This window comes from Tachypleus tridentatus, chromosome 2 (assembly GCF_004210375.1).
Source record: "Tachypleus tridentatus isolate NWPU-2018 chromosome 2, ASM421037v1, whole genome shotgun sequence".
NCBI classification, from domain to species: Eukaryota; Metazoa; Arthropoda; class Merostomata; order Xiphosura; family Limulidae; genus Tachypleus; species Tachypleus tridentatus.
In genome coordinates this window covers 55,468,391-55,490,359 of record NC_134826.1, presented here as the reverse complement: position 1 = coordinate 55,490,359, position 21,969 = coordinate 55,468,391, and the positions used below count along the sequence as shown (strand labels likewise).

Sequence of the window (21,969 nt, the reverse complement as noted above, 5' to 3'; positions counted from 1 at the left end):
TTAGTAGATGGTGTGAAATTCTTTAATATGTAAATTTATAAGAAAATGTAATCTTATAAAATGAGAGTTTAACATTGAACATTACACAAGAAGCAATGAATTTTAGTAAAGTATAATATTAACTACGATAAGGTTTTCAGTCACACTTCTGTTCAAACATAACAAATCTCAAGCAGATGGAGAATGAAATAAGTATTCAGATTATTCCATAAGATATACCAGTCAAGTCACCAGATGCAGCTCTTAAGAGTTTTGTACAGTTGTACCATAGAAACAGATGTTGGGAAACTGTCATCCTTGTACATTAAGTGAATTGTAGAAAGCTTCAAGACGGAGTGGTGTGATTTGGACACGACAGCCTTACAAAAGAGACTTTGGCACTTTAAACTATTATGCAGGGATATTTTCAAAATGCATGACCAGACATAGTGATATGGATAGTAACAAAGTAATGTCGGTGAGATTTCCAAGGGACTGAATTTGGGAAACGTGGGAATCCTAAATAAAAACCAACTCTGTTGATATAGTTTCAATGCAGTATCTCAAGTAAGATGGGACAAAACCACAGTATATCATGATTCTCTTAACAAAAAGTCGAACTGATTACCTTCTCTATCCATAAAGGATTTCTTGAGGGCAAGCCAGAACAGCTCCTCCAATCATTCCACTTACTGAACAAACAATAAAGTTGAGGAAAAGTTGAATGGGCAACAGATGAGACCAATTAACTACCACAGAAAGCAATCATAGCTAGGTCATAAAAATGCTTTGACAAAATAGAGAACAAGGCTACTTAGAGCATAGAAAATGAGTCAGAAGATGAAACAAATCATAACTTAACCACATACACAGACAACAGTGATTATCTCCAATGATAGGATGACAAGCACATAAACTGCATGCCTTCCCAATCACCATAAGCTTCAAAGAAACAAGATGTTGGAACTGCTGAAAACATGTGTAATGAGTACAGGAAACCATTACTAAAGTTAGTGACTCATGTATATTTGGTTGAAGCACCAGAACCTCTGGCTTAGTTTAGTCATTCAGCACCTGGTGGTGGAAGCAATTATAATAATAATTTTCTGACTAAGCTGTGTAAAAAAACTGAATTTTAAAGTTATATTAAAATTATTTTCTTTAGAATAAATAAAATATTATGGTATTCTTGGGTTCACAGATTAGAGTACATCTGTATTCTCTTGATTTCCACTAGCTTTTATGAAGAAAGAGACTGGACACACTGTAAAACAATATTTAATACAAAACAAAATGACAATAACAAGAGTAAGGACAACTTTTACTGGATCTTTTGGGAATCTACAGATCTCTTTATAAGAATTTAAAAATCTATATCAATTTATTTTATACTCAAAAACAGAAATATAAACAGAGTGCTAATTTTTTTCAGTATAATTCAGTGAGGAAAAGGGCCTTATGGGTTAACCCTTTAGCTCAGTTGATAGAGCATTTCTGGTAAAGCACTTTTTAACAACTTAACTAAAATTTAAATCTATAGACAAAGAAGAATGTATTCAAGGTTTAACTGATCTGCAAGTTGAAAAGATCACTATCTATATAGTATGTTCTATGTTACAACAATTACTCCTGCAAAAGAAGTATGCATAATGCTATAGGTAAATGACCCAGGTCAACAGGGAAAGAGTAACTTACCACATCCTTGATTAGAATTTACATTAAATTCAAAACTAACTTACCATTTCCTTGACCAAAATTCTACATTAAACTAAAAAGTCAGTTACAATTTCCTCAACCAAAATTCTACATTAAATTAAAAAATAACTTACCATTTCCTTGACCAAAATTACACATTAAACTAAATATTTATGATTTCTTTGACCAAATTTCTACATTAAATTACATGCATTTGTTAATAAACATTTTTAAAAAAGACTTGAATGAACTAAACAAGTTGAAGTGTATACACACATACTACAAACTTACATACCTGTTTTCTTAATATGAAATTGATATATCTGTTTAAAATATGGATTATCTGTTATCCCCATAATAATCAACTAGGATGAAACAGAAAACGTAACAAGTAAATAAATACAAAACCAAATTATTTATTTTCAAGTTCAACTATCACAAGTTATAGCTGCAATATCTTAACAAGAAACATTAAACCAGCTTGACCTTATTATTAAAAATCATGTTATTATCAACAGATACAGAAAATAAATTCACATCTGTGAAGAAAATCTCAAGATTTACTCATTCCTGTTCCCCTACATAAAATTAATATTCCAATATAGATATGTATACTCTTAAATCATATCCTTTTCAATTCAAACATATACAAATTACATAAAAGAATTGAATATATTAGAAAAATAATTTATCTATATTTCATATAACACAGATTGCACTTCAAAGATTACCATGTATTTTCCCTTTTAAAAAAACTGTTTGTGAAAACAAACTTTCAGATCACTAAATTTTGTTCTTATTTCAGGATAAATAACTACAGTAGTCTCAGCTGATAAAGTTGTTTATGTATAGCGAGAAGAAAAATGTAACAATTAACCACTGAGTTCTGAGATACACATTCCAATTTGTTTGTAACGTGGCAATATGAAGTCAGCATGTAACAAAAGCGATCATTGGTCAGGAATAGAAGTGGAAATATATCAACACTGATATCAGTGGACTTTGTAATGTAAATTAACCTGTTTAGCAACTTATAATACAAAACGTGTACAAAAAAAAAAAATGACTGCCATTTTGTCAAGATGTATGAGCACTTTGTGATTTAGAAGTTTTCATAACTCTTGACTGTGTTAAAATATGTTGATTTTACACTTTTCTATAAGTTCTTTTTCATATTACAATAAATACATGTCCCAACATTAGCATCTTTACATCATCTGTTATCTGGTGAAACAAACTAGTGGGTGGAGGCTAGAATTTTAGAACAAAAATGTAACAAAACAGTGAACTCACTTCTAGCAGGAACTTCTTATTTTATCAGCCATCAAACCAGTAACGATTCATGGAACAACATCACAATTAACATGAACTAAATATCCTTGAAATGTGTCACATCTGTAATGCTGAAAACACACAACAAAATGGTCTTTCTTGTTTCCAAATAATTATTTCCACAACTTCCTTCTTATACATTTCAGGGCACTTTTCCCCATAGTGGCACTAGCCTACAAACTTGCCACGAGTTTTGCTGACAAAGTTGATAGCTTTCAAAATGTTGGGGAGTATTTAACATCTCTGTTAAAACTATTGTAATTACTTGCTAAACATGAGTAATTAATAACTTAATTATTCTTAAGGTGTACAATGATTTGTAAAGTGTTTGTGAGTTTACTATTGTAAGGGTGTGACAAAAGTTAAAAACCTACACAAAATTCCTGTAAAGTATGGAGTTTGCTATTTTAACCCCTTAGCTGCAGAGTTTTTTCCATAGGAAAGGACAGAACAGTAATCCACTGGGTGTGTTTCATAGGCTGTTGCTGGAAAGAAATTAAAGCACACCATACGGTGATGTTCTGGAATTGCTTGTCAGTTTATAGTCGCACCATATGGCACATTCCACAGCTAAGGGGTTAAAGTATGACATGGTTAAACAAGCATATTTCTTCTGCCATCCAAGTGATAAAGGAAAAATATATATGGATTAAAAGTATGCATACAAGGCACACAATGGACTCGTATCACTATAAAATAAAGGAATATAATTTATGTTTCACAAGAAAGGAGTAAATTTACAGAAAATCATCACTAATGTTATACAAAACATGCATCTCGGAGAAACTACCTACCCTATCTAGTCCAATATTTGAGCTATAACTTGTGTCTCCAAAAGACAGGGTAGATAGTTTCTCTGTAATACGTAGTTAATACAATATTTGATATACGATGCTTAATTCTAGTTCAATGCATTTAATAATTTTTATAACAAGAACAACCTGAATGTCAGTTGACATATTCGTAGATCACTACAGTAGATAGAGGTCTGTCCAGAGGTCTTCACAAAATGTGTTATAATTCAGTTATGTTTGAGAAATATAAAAAAACATTAAAACTGAAAAAAATTACAGAAAGTCCCTAATTACATAAGAAATTTAGAAGAAATTAATATCTTATGATATAAATAATTATTTCCCATAATTTAAGTTCCACTAACTTTTACATCAAACTTCTCTTAAAAACCCTTTTACCAAAATTCCATTTTATGTTAAACACACACAAATACACAGAGACTAGAGATGTACTCCTAATCAATACAGATATGGAAAAACATGTGAAATATAAGGCACAATTTGTTTCATGATAAACAAACATAATACTACTAAACAAACAACCTGTGGTGGTGATTTTTCAACCTCATAACTGACAGAAAGTTGTTTTTAATTCCAAATGCCATGCAACTTGGGTAAATGGTAGAGCTTAAGTTAACTCTGAAGCTTTTCCTTCTGGTGATTTAAAAAAATGCATCCACAATGGCATTCACGCTTGCATATGTTCCTGTAGCAAATCCTAAAATTCCTATGGTCGCTATACATGTATTTTTCATGAAAAGTTTGATCCACTGACTAGAAGCTGTAAATAAAAACAGTTTTTATAATTAGAAAACTATTTAAGAATTATTTCAAAAAGGTATGTATGATAGAATTATTTTAAAATAGCAAAAAAAGACGAAAAAGAGTGTGGTGGTACCATAACTACATTTTAAATCAGTTGTACATATCCATATATCCAGATCCTTTCCTCCTGGTTCTAAGTATTCTTCCTATGGTGAACCAAGCTAGCAAGTTGGAATTTTCCAAGTATTTAAAATTAAGCTGAAAATAAACAGGAGTCAGATCTACATACATTAAATTAACCCAAAGAAAATCAAACTACTAGATAAAAATAATCAAATGCAGATGTAGATAAAGGTTAAATTCTAAAACAGTTTAGAGAGTTATCACTGGAACTACAGCACCAGGGAGATACTACTGGAATTGAGAGCACCAGAGAGATACCACTGGAATTGAGAGCACCAGGGAGATACCACTGGAATTGAGAGCACCAGGGAGATACCACTGGAATTGAGAGCACCAGGGAGATACCACTGGAACTGAGAGCACCAGGGAGGTACCACTGGAACTGAGAGCACCAGGGAGATACCACTGGAACTGAGAGCACCAGGGAGGTACCACTGGAATTGAGGACACCAGGGAGATACCACCGGAATTGAGAGCACCAGGGAGATACTACTGGAACTGAGAGCACCAGGGAGATACCACTGGAACTGAGAGCACCAGGGAGGTACCACTGGAAGTAGGAGCACCAGGGAGATACCACTGGAATTAGGAGCACCAGAGAGATACCACTGGAATTAGGAGCACCAGAGAGATACCACTGGAATTAGGAGCACCAGGGAGATACCACTGAAATTAGGAGCACCAGGGAGATATCACTGAAACTACAGCATCAGAGAGATACCACTGAAATTAGAACACAAGATGTATATTACAAGAATTTGAGACAGAACACAGTGAGAGAAGATATTGCTGAAATTAGAGCATTGGGAAACGAATGGTTATTAATGTTAACCTCAACTAATAGTATGTGGGATAATATTTTATCTTTAACTAAATCAGGGACAGTTCACAGGATGATAACAAAAATTAATTTTAAACTGAGATTTCATAACCTCCAACTTAATGTTCACACACTTTTATGAGCAGCATCACATAATATATACTAAACTTTATTTGTTAATAAATCATCTAACACTCTTTCTGACCTGCATTTCATAAACTATGCTACTCCCCAATTTTAATAAATCATCTAAAACTCTTTCTGACCTGTATTTCATCTACCTATAAGATCAAAGAATCACATATACTTATAATTTGTTCAATTTCTTGTATACTTCTTACATTCTTAACTTCCTAAATAGTTACAAAATTTCTAATTTCTTAATGCTTTTAAGGTATTTTGTTTATAAATCAGCAAATCCTGTGTTGTAAGCTTATTTGAAGTTTTATTCCAAAATAAAAAAGCTCTAAGTTGTACATTCATTATAACAACTGTGTTTTCAGATTTTATTTTAAAGTTTGTTGTCATCATCAACTGATATTGCTACTTACAACATTCCTGCTGTTTAAGGGTAAATAGTTTTCTTCTTCTTACAGTCTTCATTAATAATTCAATAATGTTCAATACTTAGTCTTTTCAACATGATTAAATAAAACTTGATTTTACATTTACATTTTTAGGAAGTAAGTTACAGTTTTACTGGATTCTCATTTCTTAAAAAAACTTAGTTATCACAAAACACCTATGGGTATAATGTTTTATGTTACTGAAAATTTTTTTGATGGTAATAACAATGATACACAATATGGTGGCTGTGTGTCGCTAGGGTTTTCATTAACAAAATAACTACAAACATTTCTTTTATTTTCTCACCACTGAGAATGTTATAAAGGGGAGGACCTGACAGTAGAAACAAGGTGTTAAAATCAACAAAAACATTAAGAAAGGGAAGAATATTTTACTGGTACTTACTCATGTCTTCATCCCAAAACACAATCATCTCAAGAACACATGGAAACACTAATGCAAGACTGCTGCTAGCCAAGGCTCCAACCAGAGAAATGAAAAGATCAAGTCGTGGGATGGCTACCGCCAGACAATCTGAAAAACAGGTACAGATACCCCATTTAATTCTTAAACGTCAGCCCTTTGCAATTTCAAAAATATACAGAACATACGAAACAATATGTGGGATTAAGTTCCATGTTATGAAAACCAAAAAGATTGATTCTTTGTGGTAGTTTATACCCTGGATTAACTTACATATTAGGAAACAAACAAAAAAAGATTGATTCTTTATGGTAGTTTATACCCTGGAATTAACTTGCATGCTAGGAATATAAACAAAAAAGAATGATCCTTTATGGTAGTTTATACTCTGAATTAATGTACATGTTACAAAGACAATAAAAGATTTATTTATAATGGTAGTTTATACCCTGAATTAACTTACATGTTAAGAGAACAAGTAATGCCCGAAGCAAATACTCCCACATCCTTTGAGTCTTTGAGGACATCCAATTTTCCAACCTACGTTTTTTTCTAATAAAAGGCCAGATAAACTGAAGAGGGACATAGAACTGAATCGCATAAGATAAGAAGACAGCAATGGCAAACATCAAGCGAACCAGTTCATAAGCTCTAAAAAACAAACATTTATTATATATATACATACACACACACAAAATTTAAATAAACAAAATGTGTATTATGTCATTAACTACAAAACAAACACACCTACTGCATAAACACAAAATGATGTGATGTGTACCATAAAAAACTAGAAAACAAAGATTTAATGTAGATACACAAAATACAAACAAAATTTAAATAAAGTTAGGTTTTCAACATTGTTAACATTTTCCCAAGCAAAAACAAACTCATTGTATATACAATACATTTTTGTTTAGTCTCAAATAACATACTAACGGTTCTGGTGGCAAGTTCAATGTGATGCTCCCTTTCACTTCCTTTCCAAACTTCAGGTATCCAAAGAAACCAACAGCTACATATAAGCAGCAAACAATAACCATGCCAGTGTTGAGAACCCCATTACAACCACCAAAGTCCTGGGGATTCTGCATTTCATTCTCCAGAGGAAGCACCTAACCACCAAATTCAAACTCCTTAAAATTCTCTGACTGGTTCAGTCCCTTTGGTTGGCACTGTAACCATCATGTAACCATAAAACTATACATACTATAATCAACCATTTGTAAGTATTATAAGGATGTAGTGAAGATTAAAACAATTTTCATAATAAAGGATTTTACCATGTCAGTCTGAATGAAAAGTGATATTAGTGTTAATACAAAACCCTTTACTGTGTCAGTCTGAATGAAAAGTGATTTTAGTGTGAAAAAATCATTCACTGTGTCAGTTTGAATGAAAGATGACTTTAGTGTTAATACAAAATAATTAACTGTGTCAGTCTGACTGAAAGATAATTTTAGTGTTAATACAAAATAATTTACTGTGTCAGTCTGACTGAAAGATAATTTTAGTGTTAATACAAAATAATTTACTGTGTCAGTCTGACTGAAAGATAATTTTAGTGTTAATACAAAATAATTTAGTGTGTCAGTTTGAATGAAAGATGATTTTTGTGTTTATAGAAAATCATTTACTGTGTAAATCTGACTGAAACATCATTTTAGTGTAAATACAAAATCCTTTACTGTGTTAGTCTGAATGGAAGATGAGTTTTGTGTTAAGACTAAATATACAGATTTCCATGTTAAACTTTTTATATTTTCTAAAAGTTCTTAAGTTCTATTTGTAAGCTTTGTAAACTTTATACTTTTATAAGTTTGTGTTTCTAACAGGTTAAATAGACTCGAGGCATTTCCTGGGAGACATTTAACATGGAAGTATCATATCAGAGTATGTGTTGAACAAATTTAGTAATATCTTGGTAACAGAAGAAAAGGGTGAAACCTTTAGTATGTGATTCTAACTGGTTAATTAGACTGAAGTTTTTTATATGGGAAAAGACAGTGTTACTGGGTCATGTGACCTAGGATTGCAGGAGAATTTATTAAAGTATTTATTTTTGAAAGTAGAAAATAGCTGCCATTGTTATAAAAAGCCATAACACAACTTCATTATTCCCAGTTTTTATTATTACAATGTCTTAACCTAGTAGAAAATGGCTGACAATGTTATATAAAGCCATAACATAACTTCACTATTCCTGGTTTTTATTGTTATAATGTCTTAACCTTGTAGAAAGTGGTTGACATTATATAACTCCAATAAAGAACACTGTTACTCTTAGTTATGATTGTTATGTACAAATCTTCACTGTATTTCGTTTAAATCTAACTTTTAGAATTTAAATTTTTTTCTTTTATAATTAGGCAAGTACAGTACACAAAGATATGATTACATAATCTAATGTATTTATGTCATTAAGATACTGCATGCTTAGTCACATAAAATAGCCAAATGAGTCATCATTGAGTGAACCAATATATTCATTATTTTCAGATACTCTACAATAATAATTAGTCTAATAAGAACTTCAGATGTAGGATTAGTTCTAGCCTAATTTAAACCAATAGATGGTTTTGATACTGTAGTTTTATTCTAGTTTATACAATAAAAGATATAAATAAATAGATTTTAAAGATTTGAGTTAGTATAATATGTTGAATGTTACATACAGTGTTGTCTTTAATAATTGATTTATTAGTAATAAACCATACTAAATTTAGAAAGCTTTGGGTGAATGAAACTGCTTATCAGGATACACAAAACTACAGAGACTTAATTAACCTTAAAACACATTACTGCTTTTAGTTCTCATAGCTTTATAATATGAAATTAGTTTTCAAGGAAATGAAGTCTTCCTGTTTATTTAAAAGCTTCTACGTTACTCACAACTCCAATTCCTTCGAAAGCGTAAATTGTTGTGCCAAAGTAGAGGGGAAGTTTTGACAGAGATTCTGTTAGTGGTCTTGAGGAAGTAGGTGGGAGGTGCTGGAATAGGTTAAAAAAGATAATACACATCCCCAGAACTTGTAAAACATTGGCTATCGTAGAAGCTAATGCTAGGTGTCTTAAACTCCGAACCATGGCTAGCAAGATGACAAATGGAAGAAGGATACTGAGGTAACCATGGATACTAATTTCTGCTTTGGTGTAATTATACACCACCTGAAAGACAAAGCAAGCTAATAAATCTATATGTATATATACTATTTCAAAGGTGACACACATTAAGAACTTGCATGTACACATGGAGAACCAACACAAACACATTGAGTCCCCAAATAAACACAAGTAAGTACACAGACACAATTATTTTACATCTGAACAAACTAGCCTATATATAAACACACAGTGAGTACTTGAGTAAACATGCTAAGAATCTACAAATAAACACGAGTCTACATGCAAACAACCCTAGAGTGTACACACAAAAATACTAAGTCTCTATGTCAACACACCTAGTCTGACCATAAGGACAGAAGTCTACACATACACACTAATAGCATATCAATATGAAAGCGAGGCAGCAAAATGGCTAAATATATAACATAGATATCCTAGATATAAAAGTCTTAATAAATGAAAGAAGACTGCAGATCACATGATGGAAACTGATCATCTTGGTATGTTTACTCACAATCAAGTTCGATTCATTTTAATTCAGCTTCGGCTTGCATGTAAATAAAAAAATATTAATTAATAAATGACCTTCTTTAAATTACTTACTTCCTTAATGCTTGTTGAGACAAAAACAAAATATACACAGCAAAATCCAAACTGGGTGAGCATCAAGAAGGTGTTAACTGTCCTCCTACAGGAAGTTAGTAACCAAAAAACATTAGAAATCATGAAAAATGGTAAATACTGAAAATGTTTCCAAGTATTGAATCTGAAACACAACCTTCAAGATTAGCAGATCTTCCACACCTGTGTGTCACAAGTATGGTTGATAATATTAAGTTATTAAAGTGACAAATAAAGAAACACAATGGTATTGTAGACAGAAAAACAATTTAATTATGTGCTGTAAAAAGTATTATCTTAACATGCACATGTATACTTAACCCTTAATAGTATTATCTTAACATGCACATGTATACTTAACCCTTAAAGTATTATCTTAACATGCACATGTATACTTAACCCTTAATAGTATTATCTTAACATGCACATGTATACTTAACCCTTAATAGTATTATCTTAACATGCACATGTATACTTAACCCTTAATAGTATTATCTTAACATGCACATGTATACTTAACCCTTAATAGTATTATCTTAACATGCACATGTATACTTAACCCTTAATTGGCAGCCATCATCAATTGATGCTGTTACCAACAAAATTCCTGCTGTTTAAGGGTTAAAATTATCTTAACGTAGATGTCTATAGCTTAAAATGATACAAATCTACAATTTGAAAATGATGTTACATCAAAGTACACATCAATAACTTAAAATGATGTTAATGTACTTTTTGTCACAGTGCAGATTACTGAAAAATATTAAATACATCTATAATTTTATACTTTTAGAAAAGAGAAAATGCAAATAAATATTTAATTGAAACTTTAAACCACCGAGTTTTACCACATGAATAACAACATCAGTGCTCCAGGTAATACACAAATCCATGAAATATACATTCTTTTTTATGTGAAAATACACTTGAAATAAAAGTCATGCATACAAAATATGCACAGTATTCAGCATTGTGTATATTATTCACGTGTGTCTATTCATTTGTTTGAAATAAAATAACATGTATAAGTAGTACACACACAGTATGGGAGACTAGAAACAACTTTCATTGTAAAGTGAATGACTAGTTATACAGTAATTACTGGCTGACATTTATTTGTACCAGTAATTATACCAGTCTAATTAATCAACAAAGTACTCAATGTAATCATGTACTTATCTCAGGTAGTCCTTAATAGCATCTTTATATATAAATAAGGAAACCAAGCACGTATTAAACACAGCAAAACTGCATCAAAATGTCAGACGTCTGACAACAAAAAGCACTACTGAATCTCAAAATATGCAAGTTTCAAGCATTGTAATGGCTTATGGTGGTAGAGTGCTTCCAATGTGTAACATAATTACACTTTATTTCTATGAATAACAAAACAAAATGTAGGGTGGTATGTGAAAAAAAAAAAAAAAACCCTACAAGGAAACACAAGACTACAGTTCAGTTCAGAAAGCATTACCTCAGTGAACACATATCTTACCTTGCCACTCTACTGTATCTCTGTAATGGTGGAGGACCAAGCTTAAAGGCATAAAAAGTGACTCGAGAATAATCAAGAGAGTCTCGTTCAAGTCTACAAAATAAATGAATAACCTGAGAAAAAAGTTTGGTAAATAAATGTCAATAATACAAAATTTACATGTAAAAGTTTTACAAGCAAAGACAGTAAAATAAGTACATAAATTATGGACCTAAAACAGCACACACTAACAAAATCATGAAGAAAAAAAGCAGAGAAATATTCACAGACAGTAAAATCTGATAATATATAGTTACAATTTACAAGTTAATTCAGTTTAGAAGCTATTTCATTCTGATAATATACAGTTACAATTTTCATGCTAACAATAAGCATACTTATTTTCACTTTACAGTTATCATAGTTAATTTGCATAATCTTTTGAATCTCTTAAAAAAACAATGAAAGTTTTCTTTTGGTAAAACTTTATATTTTATCTCTCATTTTCTCCATCCCACCACTAACTGTAGTGTGATCATTAATATACAGTGAAATAAAATGTATAAAATATTTTTCATTTTTGAATGCATCACATGCCAACATTTTGAATTTACTTTTCTTCACAATTTCAACTGTTAATATTTTCACATCCATTCCAAACAACAATTTCTCTAGCTTTTAAACATGCATTTAAGATCAAATTGGGTGTTTTGCTCAAATGGCACATTTTATAAATATAAATTACTATAATTTACCTGTTCTTTTATATACGTTACAAACACGGCTCTAACACAATGATCACATGACAATACATGGGAATCTGCTCTTTCTACTGATCATAAACATACCCATCAGTCATGCAAGTTTATTAGCACATAAATTAAAAGGTCAGTGACAGAAGGGAGAGGGGTTCTCTCTGATAATTATGCTGATATCAAAGCAAATTATCAAAGCAAGTGGTTGAAAGCTGCAGTAACCTGTTTTAGAAATCAGGTCAGACAAGATAGGAAAATGGAGGCGGAGAATTTACTTAAAAATCTTATGTCTAAACTTAAGTTAAAACTTCAGTTATTTAAAATTTGAGTTATGTTTTTATGTCAAATTTACTGACACACTCTGAAATAAACTTATTGAACTAAACTTCAAATGTAACAAAGTAAACAGTCACGACATACACACACCTTAATCAGGACATACAAAAACACATTCTTAAAAATTACAGATTAACTTGCATCAGAAAATATGATAATGGAAAGTCTTTTGTAGCAGTACTACATCAAAAACATGCTACTTTTACAGTTGTATTATACATGCATCACTATCAGGTCATAACTAAAACTAACAGGAATAAAAGGAGACATCTGATTAAAGCTTCCATGCTTGTTTGGTTGTTATTAAAACTAGCTTCAGATAAAGGTATAGTTAAGTAAAATGTACAGGGTTAACTTGTGAGATAGTTAGGACGAGTCAGAAATACTGGTGATAAAGTACATTTCAATTTCTACTTTTTTTTCTGTGTATTTATCTAAGTTTTAAGCTTTAATTCTGCCTTTCTTGTATGCCTTGTCAGGGTTAGCTCATCCAATTAACCTGATGCAACATGTATTTTTTACAACATTAATGCAACACATACTATTATATTACAGCCTGATGCAGCATATACTTATTACAATGCCTATGCAAAACAAATCATTTTTATTACAACCTGACACAATACGTACTATATCATTACAACCTAATGCAACATAAACATCATTCTATGAAATTTGTTGTGAAAAAGAGACACTTACTTGCTGCACAAGCGACGACTACAGTGCACCAAAACATGCATGCAGTGTATACAGAGCAGACCCATCAGTGGAATACCTAATGTTCCTACCTGTGAAAACATTTATGTTCTTACTGTAGATCTATAGCAGTTCCTCATAGTAGAACATGATGCTATTATTTAAGTTATGTTAATTATTGACATATTTATCATTACTGTTACTTCCAAGTCGCATTACTGTCATGGATCTCTCTTCAATCATTTTAGGATTAGTTGGGTTAGAAACACTACATATAATAAATAACCAGTCTTTAAATCAGTGGTTCTAAACTTTGTTGGAGGTACTGAACCCCAGAAGTTTTGTATTTGCATTCACTGAACCTTTTGTAGTTGGAAAAATAAAATATGATTTTTTTCAAATTCAAAATATAATTAGATAATTTATTAGTGACAAAATGAACCATGCATCAGTTGCACACAATATCACCATGTTCAAAGAACAAAACCAACAAAACATGAATTCCACACAAAAACAAAAACATAACTCAATGAATATTTACTGCAAATCAATGTGACTTTTGCTGTTGCCTTTCAGAGACAAGCTCAGAAATACACAGCTTCACCTTAGCAAGTGCCACTCTCATATCATTTTCACAACAAAATCTGTTCCTTTTCTTCGTTTTTATGTCTACCATCTTCGAAAAGGAATGCTCGCAAAGATACGTTGTAACAAATGGCATGAGTATCTCAAGGGCTTTCTTAGCAATAAGAGGGTACGCTACGATTTGGTGACACCAAAACGTTGAGAGCTTTGTTGTTCTGAAAATTTGCTGTTGAACCTGGCTCTGTTCAAGTTCAACGATTTTGCCGAGGTATTCATCATTGGCATCTGCTGTCGCAACATTAAACGTGAACGGCTGTCTCACCCATGCTGGATATGACTCTCTGGTGGGGAAGTATCCGTCAAGAAACTTTACGAGCTCATCCAAGTGCATGGCAATTGCTTGCTTCAATTTCCCGGGTACAGAAATGTCTCCGATTTCAGACACATCTTCGATCTTACTTACACAGTCGTCCAGCAAGGAAAAGTTTGCGAAGTTATCATTCTCTGTTCATCGTTTCCATAACGGTAGCTTTTTTTGAAAAGCCTTCAGGTTTTCTTCCGCTTCGATGATGTTGACTCCACTGCCCTGCATCTGTTGATTGAGTGCATTGAAAATATTGGCCATTTACATCAAAATGAGAATGAACACAGATTTTTTGAAGCAATGTGCATGGCAATGTTAGTGCTCTTGCAAAAACAGGGCTAATTCCACATGCATGGCAAAAACACGATTCATTACCTTTCCCCGGGATAACCATTGAATGTTAGAATGGTACAGAAACAGTTCAAATTCAGAGCCCATTTGCTGGTGCTAGACTAGAATTGCTCAACTTGGCATTGCAAATCATGCATTGAAGACGCTGACTCCCATTAAGTTCCGTTATACACGTGAATCCATATTGTACATATTCGTCCGACAACTTTCTGTTTTTGCTCGACATAGTTAGTATGAAGGGATTGAAAGATTAGGAAAAAGTCACAAATCATGCACGATCACTACAGTCACAAGTCAACTGCTAAGTGCACAAAGTTCCCTGCAGCACAGATTTTAAGACCAAGTGATGTGACGTGATCAGCTGCAGCCAATGATGGCGCCAAGTGGAGCATGATGTCACAAATCATATGAGTAGGGTGAACGGAACAGACACACAGTGTGTGTGTCTTGACCTCTGCCGAACCCCTGAGACTGACTCACTGAACCCTTGGGGTTCGACTGAACCCAGGTTAAGAACCACTGCTTTATATAAGTTATTCTTTACGAAAGATTTCTCGGGGAATTTACCTTTACTGAGATAGTCTGATTGTAAGGTTATTTTCGTCTTTCCATTTTCACATTCCATCTGCTCTGCCTCTAGAACCTTGCAAATTAATATCAAAAGTTTTTTCTTCAGTAGAACTTGATACTTTACCACAGTTTATTCTTCCCTAACATCAGCTGTAGAACTTAATACTTTGCCCCAGTTTTTCTACCCTAACACTAACTGTAACACTTGATACTTTTTCAGTTTTTTTTACCCTAACACTAACTGTAGGACTCAATACTTTACCAGATTTTTCTACCCTAACACTAACTGTAGGACTCAATACTTTACCACTAACTGTAACACTTGATACTTTTTCAGTTTTTTCTACCCTAACACTAACTGTAGGACTTGATACATTACCAGTTTTTTCTACCCTAACACTAACTGTAACACTTGATACTTTACCACAGCTTTTTTCTACCCTAACGCTAACTGGAGCAAAAGCATTGAAGCACAGTGAAATACAAATTTGTAAATATGAAACAGAATGAAAATTATGTTTAATCATCTTTTATTTATTTCTTCTTTAATCATTTTGTTTGATTATTGATCTTCTTATTTTTATCATTTGAACTGTTAATCTTTTAACATGTTTTTATTTCATTTTATTGTTTTATAGTTGTAACTTGTACCCACTGACACAATATTACAAAACTATAAATCACAGTGGGAACTCACGTTTACAGTAAGCACTATGAACAAGGCATATCTTTATGAGTGCAACTGTGCTTGGCTTTTTTTTTTTTATCAAATGAGTTCTTCAAATAAATATTCATGTAGCTTTCAAAAATACATTTTAGAACACAAAAATATATATCAAGTGCTATAACATAATGAACTGAAACTTCAAATGTAAAGATTTGCTTATGTTGACATCAATGTTTTTCAGAGAATATTAATTCTGTGACATCCTTCTGAAGATGAAAGACAATAAGTTGTTCTTTGTATCTGAGCTACTTGTGTTAGTCCTCCACAACCATCTTTACAAGTGTCACTCTAAACTACTACTTCATCTTTGTCTGTTTATCGATAATACTCTACCTAAATCATTTATACAAAAATGTATTCTAATATTTTAAAGTAAAAATAGTATATCAAGTTACCCAGTTGAGTTCCAGTTTCGATTTAAGTAAAATACAATGCAAGTTTAAAGTGTTGTCAGTAGCTTACTGTTTAAACAAGACAGCTGTGCGCTGTTGTTATTATTTCAGTTATAGTCCAAGAAATGAAGTACACTCAACTCTCTTGCTGTGGTTTCAGTTGATGTGGCCACGATTGTGATCCCATCAGTTTCCATATCATAACTTTTAACATGTTTTATCTTCACTACATCTGTCAAACTTTCAATAACACTGCATGTCTTTTGTACACAAAAAATAATTTTCTAACCCTCTCGCTGCTAGTAGGTCAGAGTGCATATCATAACCTTTTAAAGTGTTATGTTCACAGTTTCATAAAACTGCTTTATCATCTTGGTATTCAAATAAAACTTGGCTTCAACAAACAGCTAATGAATCAAACCTTAACCTTTTCTAGACTGATTATTTGTTGATTGTATTGTTATTCAGTGCAACTTCACAAACAGTACCTTCAAACACGATAAGACACTATAACATGAAAACTGAGGTACTTATGACAGGTACAGTAATGATTGTTCACAAACAATACTGTCCATGTGCATGATAAAAACCCAAATAGTTTCTACCTTTGATGAAACATAGGTATATTCCACAGTGAATGCACACAAAATGGGTACAGTACAATTTCCTTCATGACAGTCATTTACCATCACATGAATATCAACATTTTCAATTTCTGCTCTAACAATTGTTTTATTATGAAACCTACAGTCATTAATGATTTTAATGAACAATGGAAGGTGTTCTGTGATGATGAGAAAATGCACTTGTAGAGAAAAATATATATGTAAAAATGGCTGGTTTAGGTAGAGAAAGCACTATGTAGAGGAGCAAACGTTTCGACCTTCTTTGGTCATCATCAGGTTCACAAAGAAAGAAAGAGGTAAATGACCAATAGCTGATCACGTTTGAAGACATTTGTGTAATTGAGTGTAGGAATGTAGAGGGCATGTGTAGATGTTGGATTATATTTATTAATATAGGTATAAAGGTATTTCTCTGTATTGGTTTATTTTGAGCTTGAGTTGTTGCATAAGTAAGGCTTCTTTAATTTTGCATTTGTTTATGTTTGTTTATTTAGTATTTGGGTGTTTTCTATGGTTATGTTTTGTTTATTTGATTTGCAGTGTTCGAAAATGTGTGAAGGTGACTTTTTATGTTCTTTGAATCTGGTTTCCATTTTTCTACTTGTTTCTCCAATAAAGAAATCGTGGCAGTTATCACATTGTATTTTATAAATAATGTTGGTGTGGTGTTTGGCAGTGTAGTTTTTACATAGTATAGATCTTAGTTTTGTGCCTGGTTTTTGAATAAATTTGGTATTAACTGGAATGTCATATTTTGTTACTAGTTTTTGCCAAATATTGGTTATTTTTCTGCTGATGTTGGGAATATATGGTATGCAGCAGTATATGGTTTCATGATATTTTTAAATCTTGGGGTACATTTACTTTTGTTAGTTGATTTTGCTTTTTGTCTAAGTGTATGCACATAATGTTTTCAACAGTTTGTGGAGGAAACTTATTGATGTTGATGAAGTATTGTTTTATTTTGTCTAATTCGTCTTTAATTTTATCTGGTGAGCATAATTTTATGGCTGTGTTTATTTGGTTCCTTAGTATGTTGAGTTTTTGTTTTGTTTCATGTGCTGAGTCCCAAGGAATGTATAGTCTAGTATGGGTTATTTTTTGGTGGATTTCTGTTTTAAATTGTGTATCAGTTCCTGTAATTTTGAGGTTAAGAAATGATATTTGATTGCTTTCTTCTTGTTCACATGTGAAGTTGATGTTGGAATGTATAGCATTAATGTGATTGAAAAAATTGTGTGTTCTGTAGATGTGAATCCCTCAATCATGTCATCTACATATCTGTACCAGTATAGTGGTAGATGTAATGCTGTGTTAATTGCTTGCATTTCAACTTGTGTCATAAAAATATTGGCTAGAACTGGGGATTTTGGATTGCCCATGCTTAGGCTATTTGTTTGTATATAGTTGTGGTTGTTGAGCATGAAGTTTGTCTTCATTGTGGTGAATTCTACGAGGGTCGCTAATTGGTTGCAGGTAATGTCTATTGATGGGTTAGGGTCTCGGATATAGAGTTCTAAGGCTATCTTGCAGGCTTCAGTGGTTGGAACTTCTGTAAATAGAGATATAACATAGAAACTGGCCATTAAGGCTTTATGATTAAGTTGATTCAGATTAGACTTGAAATTAAGAGAGTCTTTGATGAATGAGCTGGCTGATGTTACATATTTGGAGAATGCCCATGCTATGTATTTACCAAGATTGTAATTAAACGATTCATATGTTGACATTATTGATCGTAGTAGACAGCTGATTTATGAGGTTTGGGGATGCCGTATATTTGTGGTGTGCATGAGTCGGTTTTGTGTAGGTAGGAATAAAGTGTTTTCCAAATTGTGTTGGCTTTTTTCATTTTTAGTAGTATTTTGTTTAGTTGCATTTCATGTGTCTTTGTTGGATTCATGTGTATTGGTTTAAATTTGTGTGTGTCTGATAGGATGTTCTTCATTTTTTGGATGTATTCATTCATGTTCATTATGACTATAGTGTTTCCTTGATCTGCTTTTAGAATTTCAATGTTTTTGTATTGTTTTAGGTTTTTAATGGAATTAATGTTTCTTTTTATAAGGTTGTTCTTTAGTTTTCTGTTTTGTGAAATTATGTCTTTGGTTTTGTGAGAAAATTCTTTGACAAAATCATTTAAGATGTTTTTATGTGTTTCTGGAAAATATAAATTTTTAATTTTTCTGGGATGTTTGGCTGTTGGATGTCAATAGAATTGTCAAAGTTGACTTCTTTCCATTGGTTGTTTTCTGTGGAAAGTATCAAGTCTACTGGCTAAGTTTTCTGAACATGTTTTAATTTCTAAGGTTGGAATGTACCTAGGTGCTATTGCGAAGTTGAGTCCTTTGTTAAGTAGATGTATCTTGTCTGTTATGACTTGTCTTAAAATAATACCAGGTACTTCTCGTACAACCAAAAACTCTTTTCCTTTGAAAACCACCAGTACAAACCTTGCTCACAATATCAAAGCTGAGCCACTGCTGGATACAGTGACTGTGGTACAAAAATATCAGCTTGTTCAGAAGATGTATATCAGTTATCAGTGCATAGGTGACAATATTTACCTTCTTTCGGTCATGTACAACATACTGAACTACTGGTTCTTAACCATACTGATTTCCAGTGTATATCTAAAAGAAACTTACATAAAATGTCTTGTTTTCAAGCAAACACCTGGATTACAGTCCTACCTTGAAGGATAGTTTTGTTTTCAATCTCTCATTAAAAGATACAGTTACGATAGAAAGTGTTCGTACCCCTGCATCATGAGTCGTTTTTCCTCAGAACTTAAAAAGTATCACAATTAGGATAATCAAAGTTTTGTATATTATAAATATTTTACTAACACACATTTACATAAAGTTTTATGTAAATTGAACAAAAATAAACTGTTTATGAACAAATAACCAAACATAGGAGGGGCAAAAAGTGTTTGTGTATCTACTTTAATGGTCAGTTGTGTAGCCTTTCAGGTGAATTAATTGGCGCACTCCCTCCTCATAGACCTCCATGATCGTTTGACAGTACTCGATTGATATTTTCTTCCATTCTTCTTTACAGAAGGCCTCCAGCTCTTGCAACTTTTTCAGATGATGCTGATAACGTTTTCAATTGAGTTGAGATCAGGTGACTGAGATGGCCACTCTAGATGCTTATTTGATTCCTCTGTAACCAGGATTGCACATATTTCAATGTGTGCTTAGGGTCATTGTCGTGCTGAAAGATTCAAAACACCGAAGCTGCAAGTTCCAAGCATAATTCTTGATATAAGTGCCTAATATATCAATGTACTCTTTTTTCATGATTCCGTTGACGCAGTGAAGGTTGCCTACACCAGAAGAGCTGAAGGAACCCCATAGCATGATCAAGCTACCTCCATGTTTAACTGTAGGGATGGTATTCTTTGGAAGATTTCGTTCTCCCTTGTTACGGAAAATATAGCAAACTTCATTGTGGCCCGAAAAGCTCAATTTTAGTCTTGTCTGACCAAAGAATACTCTTCCAATAGGTAAAGGGTTTATTTACATGCTTTCTTGCATACCTCAATCGTGCTTCTAAATGAACAGGCTTTAAATATGGAGTTCTACGAGGACGGCATGCTTTGAACCCAGAAGAGCGTAACATGTTCGTAACTGTAGAGGTGCTTACTTCAACCCCAGGTTCCCTTACCAGTTTCTGAATGTCATTACGTGTTAAACGAGGGTTTCTACTAACTTCTCTGAGAACCTTCCTCTTGGTTCTCTCTGGAATTTTGGTGGGGCGTCTGGAACGAGGGAGGTTAGCAGTTGATCCTGTAAGCTTAAACTTGGCAATTATGCTTTGAACAGTAGATTTTGGTACATTAAGTTGTGTAGCAATACCGGAAAGAGACACACGAAACATGTATTTTACAATAATTCGGTTTTTTATATCACTGGACAGTTGTTTCTTGTTTGCCATGATGACCAAGCAGATAATGACGGAGATGGTGCTAAATTGCCGAAAGTAAATTTTTTCTGGCTAAATTCCAATAATTATGAACCCAGTGTCTAGTTATGGAATGGTATAGTGTAGTTTATTCACCAAACTAAACAAAATTTTTATGGTAATATCAGTTTTTTCACACGTTCTGAACTGCATGAACACTTTCTGCTTCTCCTATTTTTGGTTATTTGTTTATAAACAGTTTATTTGTTGCTTAATTAACATAAAAATTTATGTAGATGTGTGTTAGTATCATATTTATAATATATTATACTTCTATTAGCCTAATCATAATACTTTTTAAGTTATGAGCAAAAAAACCATTCAGGTTGCAGGGGTATGAACACTTTCTGTTGTAACTGTATCACAGCTTCATCAATTGTCACATATTTCCTAATTCTGTACATTACAAGTTTTGGAACAATAAAATTTAACTTTATATAAAGGATCAAAAATTAGTGATTACTCGTTACACTGCTAAGTAATGTCAACTGACGTGAAAGTTATGGCTTTATCTGTTTGAAACAGCCTTGCAACACAACACTGGGTGACTTACATAATCCATCTAAAGCCCAGTACCTTTCTATACTGAGAAGTATAATACCCATACCAACTGTTACTGACACATGCATTCACGTCATCAACTGTCTCTGGTTCTCATTTCATCCTGTGTTTAACACCCATACAACCGTTACTCCAAGCTTCAAGATCTGTGACTATCATAAAACAAGGGAGCTTCAAGATCTGTGGCTATCATAAAACAAGAGAGTTTTGAAGGAATGTTGAAGCCAATATCTATTGAAAAGCAAGTGTGTACTTTTG

At 32.6% G+C, this 21,969-nt stretch overlaps 1 protein-coding gene across 5 annotated transcripts in view; it reads right to left on the bottom strand.

Annotated features, from left to right (window-relative positions):
* Positions 1–1,241: 1,241 nt before the first annotated feature.
* LOC143243877 (proton-coupled amino acid transporter 2-like) overlaps positions 1,242–21,969 on the bottom strand; it is a 34,407-nt gene continuing 13,679 nt past the window's right edge. For 4 of the 5 annotated variants that reach the window (XM_076487632.1, XM_076487631.1, XM_076487633.1 and 1 more), the window contains 8 exons: positions 13,570–13,658; positions 11,801–11,893; positions 10,288–10,372; positions 9,451–9,726; positions 7,498–7,673; positions 7,022–7,209; positions 6,541–6,669; positions 1,242–4,581 (listed from right to left, as the gene is read on the bottom strand). In XM_076487632.1, coding sequence (XP_076343747.1) covers positions 4,463–4,581; positions 6,541–6,669; positions 7,022–7,209; positions 7,498–7,673; positions 9,451–9,726; positions 10,288–10,372; positions 11,801–11,893; positions 13,570–13,658 — 1,155 coding nt within the window. In that variant the 3' untranslated portion in view covers positions 1,242–4,462. The remainder of the gene's footprint in view (positions 4,582–6,540; positions 6,670–7,021; positions 7,210–7,497; positions 7,674–9,450; positions 9,727–10,287; positions 10,373–11,800; positions 11,894–13,569; positions 13,659–21,969) is intronic. The other variant, XM_076487635.1, reaches the window with a different exon arrangement.